Consider the following 21,113-nt stretch of genomic DNA (forward strand, 5'->3'; position numbering starts at 1 on the left):
ATGTGTCCCGAGTTTTAAATAACTGAACCTTAACACATCCTGAACATGTTAACGGTGAACATACGATAAACAATAGATAGCATTTAAAACGGCGACTCCGAGACGTCTGATTTTGGAATTCTTATCACAACAGGTATTAGTGCTCGAGTATGCTGAAACAGATATACTTAAAATGCTGGAATAAAAAATAGAATATATATATATATATATATATATCTAGAGTCATACATTTCACACTGTTAACGCAATACAATTGATGATATCAGTTATAACGATTGAGACGACAGATATATATCTAAAAACTCCTATTTCATATTACATTTTTAAAATACAAAATAATAATAATAATGATAAAGATGCAACGATTGTTTGATGGTCTTACAGAAGAAACAAACATTATATGAAGTTTGAATTAAAATGTCTCTCAATTGTTTCTTGGCATAAACTGTATATGTCTTTTGTACAAATCTGTGAAGTGAAAACAGTAATTATTCCTCAGGGTTATACACCGGTTAAAGATCACACATTAAACCCACACTCTCTCTTAAAATACCTCATCCACCCTGATCATACATTACACTCACAGCCTCCTCTAAAGTACCTCGTCCGTCCGTCCGTCCACTAACATGATCATACATTACACACACAGCCTCCTCTAAAGTACCTCGTCCGTCCATCTACTAACCTGATCATACATTACACCCACAACCTCCTCTAAAGTACCTCGTCCGTCCGTCCACTAACCTGATCATACATTACACACACAGCCTCCTCTAAAGTACCTCGTCTGTCCGTTACCCTGATCATACATTACACCAACAGCCTCCTCGAAAGTACCTCGTCCGTCCGTTATCCTCATCATGCATTACACTCACAGCCTCCTCTAAAGTACCAAGTGCGTCCGTTATCCTGATCATACATTACACACACAGCCTCCTCTAAAGTACCTCGTCCGTCCGTCCACTAACCTGATCATACATTACACCCACAACCTCCTCTAAAGTACCTCGTCCGTCCGTCAACTAAGCTGATCATACATTACACACACAGCCTCCTCTAAAGTACCTAGTCCGTCCGTTACCCTGATCATACATTGCACCCACAACCTCCTCTAAAGTACCTCGTCTGTCCGTTACCCTGATCATACATTACACCAACAGCCTCCTCGAAAGTACCTCGTCCGTCCGTTATCCTCATCATGCATTACACTCACAGCCTCCTCTAAAGTACCAAGTGCGTCCGTTATCCTGATCATACATTACACACACAGCCTCCTCTAAAGTACCTCGTCCGTCCGTCCACTAACCTGATCATACATTACACCCACAGCCTCCTTTAAAGTACCTAGTCCGTCCGTTATCCTGATCATACATTACACCCACAGCCTCCTCTAAAGTACCTCGTCTGTCCGTTACCCTAATCATACATTACACACACAGCCTCCTCTAAAGTACCTCGTCCGTCCGTCCACTAACCTGATCATACATTACACACACAGCCTCCTCTAAAGTACCTAGTCCGTCCGTTATCCTCATCATGCATTACACTCACAGCCTCCTCTAAAGTACCAAGTGCGTCCGTTATCCTGATCATACATTACACCCACAGCCTCCTCTAAAGTACCTCGTCTGTCCGTTACCCTAATCATACATTACACACACAGCCTCCTCTAAAGTACCTCGTCCGTCCGTCCACTAACCTGATCATACATAACACACACAGCCTCCTCTAAAGTACCTCGTCCATCCGTCCACTAACCTGATCATACATTACACACACAGCCTCCTCTAAAGTACCTAGTCCGTCCGTTATCCTGATCATACATTGCACCAACAACCTCCTCTAAAGTACCTCGTCCGTCCACTAACCTGATCATACATTACACACACAGCCTCCTCTAAAGTACCTCGTCCGTCCGTTATCCTGATCATACATTACACACACAGCCTCCTCTAAAGTACCTCGTCCGTCCGTCCACTAACCTGATCATACATTACACACACAGCCTCCTCTAAAGTACCTCGTCCGTCTGTTATCCTGATCATACATTACACCCACATCCTCCTCTAAAGTACCTCGTCCGTCCGATATCCTGATCATACATTATACACACAGCCTCCTCTAAAGTACCTCGTCCGTCCGTTATCCTGATCATACATTACACACACAGCCTCCTCTAAATTACCTCGTCCGTCCGTTATCCTGATCATACATTACACACACAGCCTCCTCTAAAGTACCTCGTCCGTCCGTCCACTAACCTGATCATACATTACACACACAGCCTCCTCTAAAGTACCTCGTCCGTCTGTTATCCTGATCATACATTACACCCACATCCTCCTCTAAAGTACCTCGTCCGTCCGTTATCCTGATCATACATTATACACACAGCCTCCTCTAAAGTACCTCGTCCGTCCGTTACCCTGGTCATACAGCACACCCACAGATTCCTCTAAAGTGCTTGTTTAGATAATAACTTATGATATCTAGCTTCGGGTTTATTTTGTATTGTTCTTGAGATTTGTAGATAAACGATATGACCAAGTAATCTGGCTACTATATCAGGAACCATGACGAAGCGAAGACAACCGCCCCAGACAGTGTTTTACGGGTCCAGATGTGACAGGTGAACTAGGACACGTTTGGAATAGATTTTGAATTTAATTGTATATATGTAAGATAAATAGTTTATGTTTCTCGACAGAGACGTTTTATAATTGCCATCACAGTTAAATGATGATTTATGAATAAAGACTAGCACGTCTTGATTAAGTAAATAGAGTTCCACGTATGCAGAACTTAAATCAACATCTATACACAATATATATATGAATTTCACTAAAGACTTGCATGGCTGAACAGACTGAACCCTCTATCTAGTATTTGTGTGTGTAGACAGCCAGGTAAAACACAACGTCATGAGCCCAACGACCAATGAGAACACGCCGGCAAGGTCGATGATGACTGCAATCATATGTTTAGAAGGATTCTTCCGTCTACACAAAGATTAACAGGTTTACGCCTGGTAGCTGTGTAAAGAAACTCGTGGGATCTGTAAGTGAACACCAGTGGTTTCCTAGTTTTAAATGTGTCCATGAGTCCAGATGTCGAAATTCATTCTTGTTAGAATCCTACATGTCGGCTTATAAAAGGAGTTATGGTCCCAGTCGTGTCAGTACAGATAGTGGAGGACATCTGTTAACAGAAACACACACTCGTTAACGGGCAAATACATTAAAATATTGACTTCTGTGTGCATAAAACCAGGGACATATTTTGTGTCACAAGAGAATATTGTTGAATGACAGGATATCATCGAAGATTCGGTCATGGATTCTCTGGTACCCAATTTTTGTCAGGTAGGCCAGTTTGGCTTAGGACGGGCCTCTGGCCATAATCATGTTGGTCAGCATGGACAGTCTCCTGGTCAGGTGACATACGAGGAACTGGACAGACCAGCCAAGGAGTTAGCATTAGATGTAAGTATAATGCCACTTCATCGTTTATATATATGTTGTTTGTTTATAACATTTACAACAAACAACATTTATGATGCACATCATTATAATGTTTTCATTTCAAATTATGTCACGTACATATTTATGAATAATTGTATGTTAAATATCGAATCGATACACCTACGGCTTGTTTAATTAAGGACTTTACAATTCAGCTATAATTAACGAGAGGTTGTTGTTTTTCATAATCCTTCCTCTTCTTATCGACATGTTTGGTTCACACACGTAAAACTACAACACTAGAATCAACTGGATTCCCTCAGTAATGGTAACTTGTATCCATCTAAGCTGTAAAAATGACGAATTCATTAATAATTGCCTAGAATCTTCAACATATCTTTACATATGCACACATATATCATAATGTATAATGATTTAATGAGTAGCCAGTTTTGTTTTTCCTTCTTGATACATTTTCCAACATCACATTCTTGTGATGAGTAGTAGGTTGAGTTCATGCACTGATTCTTTTGGTGAATTTGTCTTACTTGTTTGTATAGATTTTTGTGATATAGTGTTGATTTATTCGCCATGTTCATACGTTCGAATTGTGTCTCTGAGAAGAACTGTTTGTTTCATTGAGTAAACCAAGGGTTTGTAATCATATGATCGGGTCTCCTCGTAACGTGTGGAAAGAAGTAAGATAAGAGTAGACCTAGGGTCTCATCGTAACGTGTGGAAAGAAGTAAGATAAGAGTAGACCTGGGGTCTCATCGTAACGTGTGGAAAGGAGTAAGATAAGAGTAGACCTAGGGTCTCATCGTAACGTGTGGAAAGAAGTAAAATAAGAGTAGACCTAGGGTCTCATCGTAACGTGTGGAAAGAAGTAAAATAATAGTAGACCTGGGGTCTCATCGTAACGTGTGGAAAGAAGTAAGATAAGTGTAGACCTGGGGTCTCATCGTAACGTGTGGAAAGAAGTAAGATAAGAGTAGACCTAGGGTCTCATCGTAACGTGTGGAAAGAAGTAAAATAAGTGTAGACCTAGGGTCTCATCGTAACGTGTGGAAAGAAGTAAGATAAGAGTAGACCTGGGGTCTCATCGTAATGTGTGGAAAGAAGTAAGATAAGAGTAGACCTAGGGTCTCATCGTAATGTGTGGAAAGAAGTAAGATAAGAGTAGACCTGGGGTCTCATCGTAACGTGTGGAAAGAAGTAAGATAAGAGTAGACCTAGGGTCTCATCGTAACGTGTGGAAAGAAGTAAGATAAGAGTAGACCTAGGGTCTCATCGTAACGTGTGGAAAGAAGTAAGATAAGAGTAGACCTAGGGTCTCATCGTAACGTGTGGAAAGAAGTAAGATAATAGTAGACCTGGGGTCTCATCGTAACGTGTGGAAAGAAGTAAGATAAGAGTAGACCTAGGGTCTCATCGTAACGTGTGGAAAGAAGTAAGATAAGAGTAGACCTGGGGTCTCATCGTAACGTGTGGAAAGAAGTGAATTTTGTCCAGGAGGGTATGTTGATACGTGCTGCGTTGAGTTTCCTTTTTTAGACACTGTGTTGAATTATTTGTTAAATTAATATGTGGTTGTGTTTCAAGCCACTTTTTAAAAAGTGAACATTTGAAGGGTTCATGTGTTTAACTGATTTTTTAATTAACAGAATGCTGAGATTTCTGTATGTGATATGTGTTGTTTCTAATCGCTTTTCCTCTTTAATTCTATTTGTTTAGTTCTCTCATGACTTCTATGAGTTCCTTAGTTGTCGTTTTTGTTGAGTTCTAATGCAGACTTGCTCGTTTATGAGATAAATTGAATGGTGCGTTCATGAAATAACATGTTTGTTGAGTTCTAATGCAGACTTGCTCGTTTATGAGATAAATTGAATGGTGCGTTCATGAAATAACATGTTTGTTGAGTTCTAATGTAGACTTGCTCGTTTATGAGATAAATTGAATGGTGCGTTCATGAAATAACATGTTTGTTGAGTTCTAATGCAGACTTGCTCGTTTTTGAGATAAATTGAATGGTGCGTTCATGAAATAACATGTTTGTTGAGTTCTAATGTAGACTTGCTCGTTTATGAGATAAATTGAATGGTGCGTTCATGAAATAACATGTTTGTTGAGTTCTAATGCAGACTTGCTCGTTTATGAGATAAATTGAATGGTGCGTTCATGAAATAACATGTTTGTTGAGTTCTAGAGCTGACTTGCTCCTTGAGTTGATGAGTTAAATTGAATATTGAGTTCATGAGTCAACTCATTTGTTGTGTTATTGAAATAAATTTCCTGTCACATCATGCTCACTTGATAGCTCCAGACGGTTCCAAAAGAAACCAATGTCTATGATTCTACAATAAAATGTTGTAGTATCAGTTAATATAAATATGGAATATAATTATTCTATTCAATTATTATTTTTTAATATGATAATCAGGAACGTCACTTAGATGCTCAAAAACATACATCGTTTGTCGTTCAACCAACTATATTGCTTGTGTTACAAAAAAGAATGATTGATAAAATCACTTTTAATACATATAGTAACTTTGGTCGAGCCTTAAAATGGCAATTTTACCGGTTCTCAATTTTTCTGTAATTTTCACTGTGTACACTTCAGATAATGAGCGAAATAATTTGAAAAAATAATTAATGCACTGAAAACGGATATGTTTTTTCTTTCAATAAAACTTTTCTTATCAGAGAAACGGACATTTTTTAAGTTCGAAATTGTTAATGCATATTAATTATCAGAGAAACTGACATTTTTTAAAGTTAGAAATTGTTAATGCATATTAATTATCAGAGAAACTGACATTTTTTAAAGTTCTTAAAGTTCGAAATTGTTAATGCATATTAATGAATAATTTTTACATTTATTTTTGACATGGAAACCTGCAGCAGAATCTACTTATTCAAAACTGATATCCTGTGACTATGTACATCATTCCTTTAACAGACTTTTGAAGAAATACTGACCCCTGTCGAACCCCAACAAAATTGACTCAAATTGAAATATTAATCTTTTGGTGTTTTAAATGACACCTTTGCTAGCTATCTATTTTCTTGAAATGTTCACTAAATATTCTTGACATAAAGGGCCAAATGATACATAAAGATTTTTGGTGTACTCAAACTGAAAGTACATGCTTCAGTTCTTTGAAAAATTGTATGAGCTATACAAATGTAAAAATAATCATACTCTCTCCTTTTTTGAAACTAATTAATTGTTTTTCATTTTGCAATATTTTGATTCATATAAACCACCATATTATCAAATTGCTCCTTGTTAATGACACAGTGTATCATTTGGTAATGTACGCTGTGGTTTTAATACTTTTTTCAGATGAAAAACTCAACCCTGTCATACCTGATGGTTACGACACTAAATGGGTCGTAGCACAGGCCCTATGGACCTCTTGACCTTTTTTATCGTATTTTACGAGTAGTCACTTAGAGTGCTACAAATACCACCCACTTTTATTTACTTCGATGCGTGGGTAAAATTCCAATGTTCCTGAAAGAGACCCTTTACAATCAACATCAATAACCTTTCGATTTTTACTGTATACCTTAACAGAATAACCCATCTAATTTACAATCAACCTCTATTCACAAACCCATCTAATTTACAATCAACCTCTATTCACTAACCCATCTAATTTACAATCAACCTCTTTACAATAACCCATCTAATTTACAATCAACCTCTATTCACTAACCCATCTAATTTACAATCAACCTCTTTACAATAACCCATCTAATTTACAATCAACCTCTATTCACTAACCCATCTAATTTACAATCAACCTCTTTACAATAACCCATCTAATTTACAATCAACCTCTATTCACTAACCCATCTAATTTACAATCAACCTATTTACAATAACCCATCTAATTTACAATCAACCTCTATTCACTAACCCATCTAATTTACAATCAACCTCTATTCACTAACCCATCTAATTTACAATCAACCTCTATTCACTAACCTATCTAATTTACAATCAACCTCTATTCACAAACCCATCTAATTTACAATCAACCTCTATTCACTAACCCATCTAATTTACAATCAACCTCTTTACAATAACCCATCTAATTTACAATCAACCTCTATTCACTAACCCATCTAATTTACAATCAACCTCTTTACAATAACCCATCTAATTTACAATCAACCTCTATTCACTAACCCATCTAATTTACAATCAACCTATTTACAATAACCCATCTAATTTACAATCAACCTCTATTCACTAACCCATCTAATTTACAATCAACCTCTTTACAATAACCCATCTAATTTACAATCAACCTCTATTCACTAACCCATCTAATTTACAATCAACCTATTTACAATAACCCATCTAATTTACAATCAACCTCTATTCACTAACCCATCTAATTTACAATCAACCTCTATTCACTAACCCATCTAATTTACAATCAACCTATTTACAATAACCCATCTAATTTACAATCAACCTCTATTCACTAACCCATCTAATTTACAATCAACCTATTTACAATAACCCATCTAATTTACAATCAACCTCTATTCACTAACCCATCTAATTTACAATCAACCTATTTACAATAACCCATCTAATTTACAATCAACCTCTATTCACTAACCCATCTAATTTACAATCAACCTCTTTACAATAACCCATCTAATTTACAATCAACCTCTATTCACTAACCCATCTAATTTACAATCAACCTCTATTCACTAACCCATCTAATTTACAATCAACCTCTTTACAATAACCCATCTAATTTACAATCAACCTCTATTCACTAACCTATCTAATTTACAATCAACCTCTTTACAATAACCCATCTAATTTACAATCAACCTCTATTCACTAACCCATCTAATTTACAATCAACCTCTTTACAATAACCCATCTAATTTACAATCAACCTCTATTCACTAACCTATCTAATTTACAATCAACCTATTTAATAACCCATCTAATTTACAATCAACCTCTATTCACTAACCCATCTAATTTACAATCAACCTCTATTCACTAACCCATCTAATTTACAATCAACCTCTATTCACTAACCCATCTAATTTACAATCAACCTCTATTCACTAACCCATCTAATTTACAATCAACCTCTTTACAATAACCCATCTAATTTACAATCAACCTCTATTCACTAACCCATCTAATTTACAATCAACCTCTTTACAATAACCCATCTAATTTACAATCAACCTCTATTCACTAACCTATCTAATTTACAATCAACCTCTATTCACTAACCCATCTAATTTACAATCAACCTCTATTCACAAACCCATCTAATTTACAATCAACCTCTTTACAATAACCCATCTAATTTACAATCAATCTCTATTCACTAACCTATCTAATTTACAATCAACCTCTTTACAATAACCCATCTAATTTACAATCAACCTATTTACAATAACCCATCTAATTTACAATCAGCCTCTATTATTCACTAACCCATCTTATTTACAATCAACCTCTATTCACAAACCCATCTAATTTACAATCAACCTCTATTCACTAACCCATCTAATTTACAATCAACCTCTATTCACTAACCCAACTAATTTACAATCAACCTCTATTCACTAACCCATCTAAGTTACAATCAACCTCTATTCACTAACCCATCTAATTTACAATCAACCTCTATTCACTAACCCATCTAATTTACAATCAACCTCTATTCACTAACCTATCTAATTTACAATCAACCTCTATTCACTAACCCATCTAATTTACAATCAACCTCTATTCACTAACCTATCTAATTTACAATCAACCTCTATTCACAAACCCATCTAATTTACAATCAACCTCTATTCACTAACCCATCTAATTTACAATCAACCTATTTACAATAACCCATCTAATTTACAATCAACCTCTATTCACTAACCCATCTAATTTACAATCAACCTCTATTCACTAACCCATCTAATTTACAATCAGCCTCTATTATTCACTAACCCATCTAATTTACAATCAACCTCTATTCACTAACCCATCTAATTTACAATCAACCTATTTACAATAACCCATCTAATTTACAATCAACCTCTATTCACTAACCCATCTAATTTACAATCAACCTCTATTCACTAACCCATCTAATTTACAATCAACCTCTATTCACTAACCCATCTAATTTACAATCAACCTCTATTCACTAACCCATCTAAGTTACAATCAACCTCTATTCACTAACCTATCTAATTTACAATCAACCTCTATTCACTAACCCATCTAATTTACAATCAACCTCTATTCACTAACCCATCTAATTTACAATCAACCTATTTACAATAACCCATCTAATTTACAATCAGCCTCTATTCACTAACCCATCTAATTTACAATCAACCTATTTACAATAACCCATCTAATTTACAATCAGCCTCTATTCACTAACCCATCTAATTTACAATCAACCTATTTACAATAACCCATCTAATTTACAATCAACCTCTATTCACTAACCCATCTAATTTACAATCAACCTCTATTCACTAACCCATCTAATTTACAATCAACCTATTTACAATAACCCATCTAATTTACAATCAACCTCTATTCACTAACCCATCTAATTTACAATCAACCTCTATTCACTAACCCATCTAATTTACAATCAGCCTCTATTCAATAACCCATCTAATTTACAATCAACCTCTATTCACTAACCTATCTAATTTACAATCAACCTCTTTACAATAACCCATCTAATTTACAATCAACCTCTATTCACAAACCCATCTAATTTACATGGTTGAGTCTACCTTAAAGTCTGACGTTGAATATACTTAACGCTTTTACCAGAAGTTGGAGTGAAGCTTGGTACCTTGGTTTCTTGACTTGTCTAATGAACTTTTGTTCATTTGTTGACATAATTACATATTTGAGATGTTGATGTGATACGTTTTATAAATTACATATTTGAGATGTTGATGTGATACGTTTTATAAATTACGGAATGATTCTTGTTTACGCCGTAGGTCTTATACCAGCTCTCTCTGAAGCTACAGAACGTAACCAGAGGTAATTGGGCAAGCCTTGCTGAAATCATGGGCTACTCTAGGGACAAGATCGACGAATTTGAACACCAGTCGACTGCTGAGTACAAACCACCTGGTTATTTGGTTCTCAGAGATTGGACAAAGCAGGAACGAGGCCGTTCTATATACGTCTTGTTGGAGACTTTGAAAGAATGCGGCCGCCTGGACTGTGTCACCTTTTTGGAACAGAAGATAAAAAGTTAGTTAATTATGTCTATGCTGTTTAAAGACATTAAATCAGCTATACTACTATTTAGCGGTCTAAGATACCAGTAAATCAAAGGAATGTAAGATTTTAACTATAAGTGTTATATGATCCTGATGTTTTGCTACCTATCGCTGTATTATTTCAGATTTAGTCTCCATGAAGCTTCACCTGAAAATAATAGATGAAACTATATCGTCTGACATGGCCAAGCCCTATTTCCTGACCGTGCCCACCCGTTGCCAAGCGACGCTCAAGGAGAGTCTGGAGAATGTCTTCGGAGGCAAGCTGCAAGACTATGAGATACTTGCTTCATGGACGGACAGGGCGCATCAGTTTAAAGTAACGTGACATCATAAAATAATCATTTATCTTTATAATCAGAAATTTAAGAATACATTATCGAGATCATTTGCCCTTTTTACCTTGTGTAATATTCTGCTATTTACCGCATGACCTTCGGATAAAACTGTTTTCCCCCATTATTTCAGGGTATGCATTTGTCTGTGCGCCGAAAGAGGCGATCCAGGAGGGTGGTTTCGCCAACTGCTTACCTAGAAAGTCCCCAGTACCACAATCAGGGGCAACAGAATAATCTGTCAGATCCCAACGAAGACGTATCGGGGAACCAGCACATCACTTGTCAGGACAACACGATAAAGTCGGGAGAGAGAAACATTCCAAGAGTGAGTTCGCGTGACCAACGGGAAGATTCCACAATAGTACAAAATGTACAGAGCTTTTCAGTGAATCAAAAAAGATGTTGTCCCGAAAATTGTCCCGGTCACAAAGGATATGTTTCGGAAGAATGCATGTACTGCGGAAAATTTAAAACATTTTCACAGGTAATCACCAAAATAACTTTTCTCAAAAGTTTTACTTTACATAATAGATAAAAAGGACAAAATTAGGAACACATAGAATGTAAACAAAATAATTCTTCACTTTTCTCGAGGGTGGGATTAAATAGAGAAACTCGATATTTATAGAAATATAATTTTTCTTTATGCGGTTACATAACATCCGCGAAAATTACATGCAATTTTTGTCAAACTTTTGGTAAAAGCGCATTTAATCCAACAAAAAGTAGAATCTTTTCAGTTGCCTTAGAGTGAAGTTCCATTGACGGGTTCCAAAGATAAAATTGATTTTGACTTAGATAAACTGTTGTCTGACAATAATAGGGTTATGATTTCATTGTACATGTATGGTTGTATTCACATGTTTCAGAAAATAGTTCACTCAGTGTCTCATAAAGAGGCCGATAACGGAGCTGTACGGATAATTGAGTCCGGATTTCACTGTCGTAGTTGTACATGTGACCTATCGGTGATTGGAGGCGTGGCCTGCTCAAGCATAGAACGGCCTCCGATGAAGTCAAACATGCCAGATATGGCATGCGATATCGCCAGGACAGAAAGTGAGATCGTCAAGCGAAAATTGATTGACGATTCAGAAAATGTCGTGTCGTCTACAACAGATATGGACGTGAACAAAAAAGTGATAAATAGCGAAGCAGACACGAACAAAACATTCGGATATAATCTCTTTCCAAACGAGTCGTCAATGGTTGAGCATTGCGATGATGGTTTTGTTGACAATCTATCGGAAGAGACATTTGTAAAGGCACCTTACCATAGTCAGGTACAATGCACAGTGAGCGTCGTCACCAAAAATATTACAATGGAGAATGATGCTACGAATGTGATGGAAGCTCCTCATCATGGCATGGTTCGCTCCACTTCTGATTCGGCAGCGCCTTACCAAAGTTTGAATAGGGAAACCATGACTTATAAAGAAACAAGCAAAGAACGATTTACGTTCGATAATGTACATATGATACAAGGACATAACCTTGGAACTATCGCGGATATGTTTACTTGGCAGCATAAAAGTCCTATAGAGCACTGTGATATTGAGGATGTTGTTAATAATGGCAAACGTGAAATGTTGGCTTCAGATCTGGATAGACTTCAACAGCCAACTCCTAACATACACCAACACAAAGAACACGTGACTCTAGAAACACGTGTACCTGATATTTTCAGTGATAGTGATGTACCGTTTCATAGCAACCTTCACGAAACGACAAAAAAGGACATCAACGAAGGCAATATTGGTGCTGAACCTATACGGGTACAGGCAGTACCTCCGCTACCGACCAGAAAGGCAGACAGGTGTCACCAAATCTCGCCTAATCGCCAGGACACCCCTCCATCCTTACCGCCACGTAACACCAGGCCGACCCCATACCCAAGCAGCAGGTCTGGAGGCGCAGATTCAAAGTTCATACATTTGAACGAAGCGTTATGTCGATATCCAGAATGGAGTCCAAGGGAGAATGAAAACACGGTAAGTATTACGGACCAGGAATAAAGGAAATTTACTGCCATTTTTATCTTGACTCTGTATTTGTCATTTGGTTATGTAAGGGATTATCCGTTTTACTTAGGAAGAAAGAAACGTCAGAAGCAATGAAAGACCTGTGATGACATGCTTATATATTTTACATGTCAGGTGGAGAGTAAAATGAGTCGTTTCATGAATTCTGATGGACATTATCTGTTGTGGTATATGGCCTTGAAGAAGACGCTTGTACTCAGTGTGAGGTAAGTAGCAACTGTTATTTCACTATGTATTAGACAGATTTGAAACCAATTAAATCTTCAACTGGTGAATCGGTTCTTTCTTTAAATGCACATGTTTAATTTGACAGATTTGAATTCATTCTTATTGAAAATCAGAATGTAAGTGGTTAATGTGCCTGTTGACGTCATTCCCTGACTTGCGACATCGCGTCTCATTTCTGATAATGCAAGCTCAAACAAAATACTTCACTATAGAACAATGGTTTGATAATTATGTGTTGGCGCACATTCTATTAATAATGTAAACATTATTGCTAAAACTAGAAAAATAATTATATTGCGATGTGTGTTCGTCAAAGACTCTTTTCCGATCTGTACCTGTTAATACCATATTGTACCGATATGACACCCCTCATGAAGTGCTAATATAATGTAAACTTTACTTTTCAGTCATCTGAGAAAGTTGATCCACTACGCTATATACGTAACGCAGGAGAACGGACATTTATCATATTTCATTTTCGAAGGTGAGATGTTTCCAGATCTCCACGCACTCTTAAACCACTACAAACACTATGGTCTCAGACCTCAGTCTCTACAGGGCTGTCATTCTAACGATTTTCTGCGACAACAAAATCTAAGAGGCAGCCGACAGATAGCGCGGTTGTCACATGTACAGTTGCTGCATCCAGTCATTCTAACAAGAAGTCGCACAAGTGTTTAAGGCAAGAGGGCGCAAATTGTTACATAGCCGTGAAAGGGATTTTAAATCTAGTGCTTGAAGCCTGCTTACAAATCGGATATTCCGCCCAATATCTATGGACATTAAATCTATCGGAGGTGTACATTGTTGTTTAAGGACAGTTATCGGGGCCTCTCCTATGATTATGAACGGTTAGCATTTCGGAAACGTCCAGATGTTTAGGGCCAGTTATCGGGGTGTATGCTATGTTTATGAACGGTAAGCATTTCGGAAACGTCCCGATGTTTAGGGCCAGTTATCGGGGTGTATGCTATGTTTATGAACGTAATCATTTCGGAAACGTCCTGATGTTTAGGGACAGTTATCGTGGTGTATGCTATGTCTATGAACGGCAAGCATTTCGGAAACGTCCCGATGTTTAGGGCCAGTTATCGGGGTGTATGCTATGTTTATGAACGTAATCATTTCGGAAACGTCCTGATGTTTAGGGACAGTTATTGTGGTGTATGCTATATCTATGAACGGTTATCATTTCTGAAACGTCCTGATGTTTAGGGACAGTTATCGTGGTGTATGCTATATCTATGAACGGTTATCATTTCGGAAACGTTCTGATGTTTAGGGACAGTTATCGTGGTGTATGCTATGTCTATGAACGGTTAGCATTTCGGAAACGTCCAGATGTTTAGGGCCAGTTATCGGGGTGTATGCTATGTTTATGAACGATAAGCATTTCGGAAACGTCCCGATGTTTAGGGCCAGTTATCGGGGTGAATGCTATGTTTATGAACGTAATCATTTCGGAAACGTCCCGATGTTTAGGGCCAGTTATCGGGGTGTCTCCTATGTTTATGAACGGTTAGCGTTTCGGAAATGTCCCGATGTTTAGGGACAGTTATCGGGGTGTCTACTATGTTTATGAACGGTTAGCGCTTCGGAAATGTCCCGATGTTTAGGGCCAGTTATCGGGGTGTCTCCTATGTTTATGAACGGTTAGCGTGTCGGAAATATGTTTAGGGCCAGTTATCGGGGTGTCTCCTATGTTTATGAACGGTTAGCGTTTCGGAAATGTCCCGATGTTTAGGGCCAGTTATCAGTGTCTCCTATGTTTATGAACGGTTAGCGTTTCGGAAATGTCCCGATGTTTAGGGCCAGTTGTAGGGGTGTCTCCTATGATGTTTATGAACGGTTAGCGTTTCGGAAATGTCCCGATGTTTAGGGCCAGTTATCGGAGTGTCTCCTATGTTTATGAACGGTTAGCGTTTCGGAAATGTCCCGATGTTTAGGGCCAGTTGTAGGGGTGTCTCCTATGATGTTTATGAACGGTTAGCGTTTCGGAAATGTCCCGATGTTTAGGGCCAGTTATCGGTGTGTCTCCTATGTTTATGAACGGTTAGCGTTTCGGAAATGTCCCGATGTTTAGGGCCAGTTATAGGGGTGTCTACTATGTTTATGAACGGTTAGCGTTTCGGAAATGTCCCGATGTTTAGGGCAAGTTATCGGGGTGTCTCCTATGTTTATGAACGGTTAGCGTTTCGGAAATGTCCCGATGTTTAGGGCCAGTTATCGGGGTGTCTCCTATGTTTATGAACGGTTAGCGTTTCGGAAATGTCCCGATGTTTAGGGCCAGTTATCGGAGTGTCTCCTATGTTTATGAACGGTTAGCGTTTCGGAAATGTCCCGATGTTTAGGGGTGTCTCCTATGATGTTTATGAACGGTTAGCGTTTCGGAAATGTCCCGATGTTTAGGGCCAGTTATCGGAGTGTCTCCTATGTTTATGAACGGTTAGCGTTTCGGAAATGTCCCGATGTTTAGGGCCAGTTGTAGGGGTGTCTCCTATGATGTTTATGAACGGTTAGCGTTTCGGAAATGTCCCGATGTTTAGGGCCAGTTATCGGAGTGTCTCCTATGTTTATGAACGGTTAGCGTTTCGGAAATGTCCCGATGTTTAGGGCCAGTTATAGGGGTGTCTACTATGTTTATGAACGGTTAGCGTTTCGGAAATGTCCCGATGTTTAGGGCAAGTTATCGGGGTGTCTCCTATGTTTATGAACGGTTAGCGTTTCGGAAATGTCCCGATGTTTAGGGCCAGTTATCGGGGTGTCTCCTATGTTTATGAACGGTTAGCGTTTCGGAAATGTCCCGATGTTTAGGGCCAGTTATCGGAGTGTCTCCTATGTTTATGAACGGTTAGCGTTTCGGAAATGTCCCGATGTTTAGGGCCAGTTGTAGGGGTGTCTCCTATGATGTTTATGAACGGTTAGCGTTTCGGAAATGTCCCGATGTTTAGGGCCAGGGCCAGTTATAGGGGTGTCTAGGGCCAGTTATAGGGGTGTCTCCTATGTTTATGAACGGTTAGCGTTTCGGAAATGTCCCGATGTTTAGGGCCAGTTATCGGAGTGTCTCCTATGTTTATGAACGGTTAGCGTTTCGGAAATGTCCCGATGTTTAGGGCCAGTTATAGGGATGTCTCCTATGTTTATGAACGGTTAGCGTTTCGAAAATGTCCCGATGTTTAGGGCCAGTTATAGGGGTGTCTCCTATGTTTATGAACGGTTAGCGTTTCGAAAATGTCCCGATGTTTAGGGCCAGTTATCGGGGTGTCTCCTATGTTAAGAATCGTTGACCTTTTACATGATATTTTTCGCATCTATGTAGAATCACTCACTCACTTGTAAGTTATGATAATTGACATTTGTTGTTGTATTCAAAATTGATATTAGAATATACCTTGTTCTATTTCTGTTAATAATGTTGATATCATTTTAATAAATTTTAACTATTAACATTTTTTGTGTGTGTGTTTATTCTATAGAAAATAAAACAGTATTTTCTATATAAGTTGTAGCATTAACGCGAAATATCCTCTATCATCTCTACATCAAAACAGTTTTCCATTGTTGTTCTTTAATTGCAGAAACTGGATGTCAGATTAATACAATACATGTCGTTTATTCTAAAATGTTCCGACCCTGATGTCAAGAGCCGTAGCTGCTCTGGTGTGTAACACTTTGTGGCGTATTTCGGTTTGCTCTACGTTAGTATATCAGTATAACTGACTTTGATACTTGATCATTTAAAAAAGAGAACCGTGAGGTTTATTCAGTTTTGACATCAGCGCACTATCATATATATATATTGAAATTAAATTGACCAATTATGATCTTATTCAGTCGCCTCTAAGGTCTCAACACCGCAGACCATTCTCTGACAAGTCCTAGAAAAGCTCTATGCAGATTTAGTCGTGATTTGGCTCCACTGTGTCTAATTCTATATTAATTTGGAAATGTGTTATTAACTAGTGTGTCGTTTTAGTCACATAAAAATTATCACATTTTCTCCTTTTGCTTGCTGTTTCTGAAGGAATACAACGGATAATTACTTTAGCATTTACACGTCTATGCTTCGTTTCAAATCACTTGGAAATAAAATAACAATTGCCCATTACTCAGACCTGCTCATGAACTGACAGATAGGTATTCATACAACAAGGATTTCGAGTTTAGTGCCAATCTGAGTGGTATGCTAGAGTTCCGAAGATCTGCTTTGTCCTTCAGCTCGGGATACCCAGCGAGAGCGTACACCTCATTACATCCCAATCCCGTCAGAAGCGAGACAGATGGCGGCATGGTCAATCTCCATTTTCGTGCCGTTTCACTGGAATTCTGCTTAAATAAACTCCATTTACGTGCTGCCTTTGTAACGGTCAAGTAAGACCCAGTCATACTTCTAATTCGTATTTCGTCTTCAGTTGTAAAATCATAATTTGCAAATTGATAAAGATCTTTTGTGATCTTGATAGGTTCTTGTGCCAGATCTTCATAAAACACTGTACGAACTCTGTGAGGATATCTGGTTAGAAGTTGCTTCGAGTCCATCAAATCCTCCTTCATTTTCCGACAAAGACTACGAGCAGTCTCCAGTATGTTTTTGGTGTTGGACGGCCATATGTCCATCCTAGAACTCAATACAGCTCTTGGGTCTCTCATTAAATGAATTATTTTTAAATTAGGATATTTGTCAAGCATCCTACCAACCAAACCTACAGTGACTCTCACAACCTTGGTCACTATGGATGTCGCATTACCACACCGACGGATTTGCTTGTCGAAACAATATTGTAAGTGTCCACCACAGTCTGTTAATGATTTTGTCCAGTTGAAATCCCCACGTCCCTTGGCAAAACTCCACAAAGATATTTTGTCCTCCATTAGGCGGAAATCACAGCTGTATATAGACTTAAGAACACCTAAGGCATGCATATCCATCCTTTGTGCCTGTCTGGAAAAACATAATGCAAATGAATGAAATCAGATTTCTTCTGTAAATTTACTATTATATTCCGAACAGACTACGCATTTGAACACGCGTTTTTTGTTTGTTACCAGTTCATATTATGACATTACATTTTTAATTTATTGATACCGTTTTGAAACCATTGTTATCATGAGAAAAATATATTTTCATTTTTTTTTTGTTGACTTTGTTATATATTCAATACATTAGATGTCTTTTTAAAACCTAACACACAAGTCTAAAACAATTCCCCTTTCACTGCATTCAAAACGGATCTGAATTATGATGCTAGTGCACCACCCCGTCTAGATTTTTACATTTTCTTTAGTCGCCTCTTAAATTTACAATTTTAGCCTTTAGCATTACTGTCCTAGAAGGATGAAACACCTGTATGATGCAGTATGCGTCGTTGTTTGGCTCTGCTGAAACATTATCTAAATTTATATTATGAGGTGCTATTCAGTTGTGTGTTTTATGTACAACGCCTTATTTACAATGATAGTGTAAGTGTTTGATGCTTGTTGTTACCTTGGTGGTTCCACTGTTGTTTTCATTGTTCTCATTTGAGAACGTGACATTACTTACAATGTACTTGGATTGACAAGATTTGCATGGTGATTGTCGTTGATAAAGCATAAGACGCTTGCTCTTCCTGGACGCTTGGTTTTACTAACTTTTGATACTTGTTCATATGTCTCTTTTTTAAAAAAATTGTCCAAGTTTGATTGAATTTGAGTTTGAATTCAGGCTCTGTTGACATATCGATAGCGATATATCATTTGTTGCCTATTCTAGATTTGTTTCCAGACTGTTGAAACAATATTTATGAATCAAACAAGCAAATAGATATAGTCAAATAAGTAGGTCCAGTGTGCTACAAAGTAATCAGTCTCTTTATCGTAAAAGACCGCATGACAGTTTTATAATATATTCCTGAGGATTGGCAGGTGAAAGGGTGCACGCATTTGATATAGGAGACGAAAACCAAACAATAGCGACGAACCACCGAAGGTTTGTTGAAGGCGAGTTTCCTTAACCATCAATAAGATTGACACATTTCACTATTGTGTAAAAATTGATATTGTGATATGGAGTTATTATGTTGTCATCTTAACATTGTCTTCTTCCACCATGCAACTGTACACAATAATGTTTCATTATGCTCATTGTCTTCTTGCTAACAGCGGAAGAATGGTATAAGTTATAGATTTAGAGAGTTCGTAAGACACAATATAGATTTAGAGAGTTCGTAAGACACGATATAGATTTAGAGAGTTCGTAAGACACACTATAGATTTAGAGAGTTCGTAAGACACACTATAGATTTAGAGAGTTCGTAAGACACACTATAGATTTAGACAGTTCGTAAGACACACTATATATTTAGACAGTTCGTAAGACACAATATAGATTTAGAGAGTTCGTAAGACACAATATAGATTAAGAGAATTCATAAAACACTCTATAGATTTAGAGAATTCATAAGACACACTATATATTTAGACAGTTCGTAAGACACAATATAGATTTAGAGAGTTCGTAAGACACAATGTAGATTAAGAGAATTCATAAAACACTCTATAGATTTAGAGAATTCATAAGACACACTATAGATTTAGAGAGTTCGTAAGACACAATATAGATTTAGAGAATTCATAAGACACACTATAGATTTAGACACAATATAGATTTAGAGAATTCATAAGACACACTATAGATTAAGAGAATTCATAAGACACACTATAGATTTAGAGAGTTCATAAGACACACTATAAATTTAGAGAATTTATAACACACAGTATAGATTTAGAGAATTCCTAAGACACACTATAGATCAATATAACTCGGAACACATATTATAAATTAGAATAACTTCGGAGACAAGTTATCTAAATAAATCGAAAGACACGTTTAGCTTTAATCAATCGGAAGGCAAATTATAGTTTCGACATAAATTGGAGACACACTGTAGAAATGACATCAATTTTACATAAATTTCAAAATAGAGAATCATGTGTATAGCAGCATACAATAGTAGACGTGAGACATAGTTGTAGACATGTTACTGTACCATAAACACTGTCTCATACATTACAATCAATATTATTGCGTCATATTTATTGGCGACAATGAAATTTTAATTTGTTTTCGAAAAATAATTTTTCAATACCAAATATTTTGGAAATTTATCAAGATAGTGAACTTCAGTTCTAATAGATGATGTATACATGTATCTAAAAGGTAAAAAAAAATCTATCTAATCTTGATTAGTCAAAACATAATACCAGCCTTGTTTATATTATAATAATTACGAAACAAGTTTTTATAACTGATCAAAGTTTGATGTCCCGGACGAAAGCGCACTAGAAATCGGACTGAATGAAGAAACCGGAAAGCTTTAAGACAGGTGCTTTAATACCAAGCCATCCTATCATCCAATCAAGTCATACATAAATATCACACCTCTTTATTCAGAGGTAAAATTTTTCAAAACAACTTTGCCAAAACGCTTTATTACAGTCAGCCTTTCCCAATCCTTTGTGCAACGCTAATGTAGCATAAGACTTTACAGGATATCTTCTCTATGAAATATAAGTAAGATATTTTTTTGATTAATGTAAAAATAGATTCAGCATTCTTGTCATAGTCTACTTAAGAATAAGGTAACTGAACCTTTAAGATCTTTTTATAAATTCCGAGCTACTAAACTGCATTGTATTACGTATGCAGGTGTTGGTAACACCGTGCATACATTATATTTATCAGC

The 21,113-nt window shown here is 37.2% G+C and overlaps 2 protein-coding genes across 2 annotated transcripts; one reads left to right on the forward strand and one right to left on the reverse strand.

Moving 5' to 3' along the window:
* The first annotated feature begins 3,332 nt into the window (after positions 1 to 3,332).
* LOC132555295 (uncharacterized) lies at positions 3,333 to 14,070 on the forward strand. Its single transcript, XM_060219650.1, has 7 exons — positions 3,333 to 3,482; positions 10,494 to 10,752; positions 10,907 to 11,100; positions 11,250 to 11,603; positions 11,989 to 13,110; positions 13,276 to 13,367; positions 13,797 to 14,070. Exons 1-7 carry the CDS (start codon positions 3,333 to 3,335, stop codon positions 14,068 to 14,070), a joined length of 2,445 nt encoding a protein of 814 aa, XP_060075633.1.
* Positions 14,071 to 17,508: 3,438 nt separating this feature from the next.
* LOC132555328 (carbohydrate sulfotransferase 3-like) lies at positions 17,509 to 18,318 on the reverse strand. The gene has a single exon (XM_060219683.1). It carries the CDS (start codon positions 18,316 to 18,318, stop codon positions 17,509 to 17,511), a length of 810 nt encoding a protein of 269 aa, XP_060075666.1.
* Between the last annotated feature and the right edge of the window lie 2,795 nt (positions 18,319 to 21,113).

Source organism: Ylistrum balloti, unplaced genomic scaffold (genome assembly GCF_031769215.1).
Source record: "Ylistrum balloti isolate Yb309-2 unplaced genomic scaffold, AGI_CSIRO_Ybal_v1 Utg370470, whole genome shotgun sequence".
NCBI lineage: Eukaryota > Metazoa > Mollusca > Bivalvia > Pectinida > Pectinidae > Ylistrum > Ylistrum balloti.

Excerpts from the sequence above, each read along its gene's own strand:
- LOC132555295 (XM_060219650.1), top strand. The coding sequence starts at position 3,333 with ATGGATTCTCTGGTACCCAATTTTTGTCAGGTAGGCCAGTTTGGCTTA. Across the intron at positions 3,483-10,493 it reads CCAAGGAGTTAGCATTAGAT|GTCTTATACCAGCTCTCTCT; the intron begins GTAAGTATAATG and ends TTTACGCCGTAG. Across the intron at positions 13,111-13,275 it reads CAAGGGAGAATGAAAACACG|GTGGAGAGTAAAATGAGTCG; the intron begins GTAAGTATTACG and ends TTTACATGTCAG.
- LOC132555328 (XM_060219683.1), bottom strand. The coding sequence starts at position 18,318 with ATGGATATGCATGCCTTAGGTGTTCTTAAGTCTATATACAGCTGTGAT.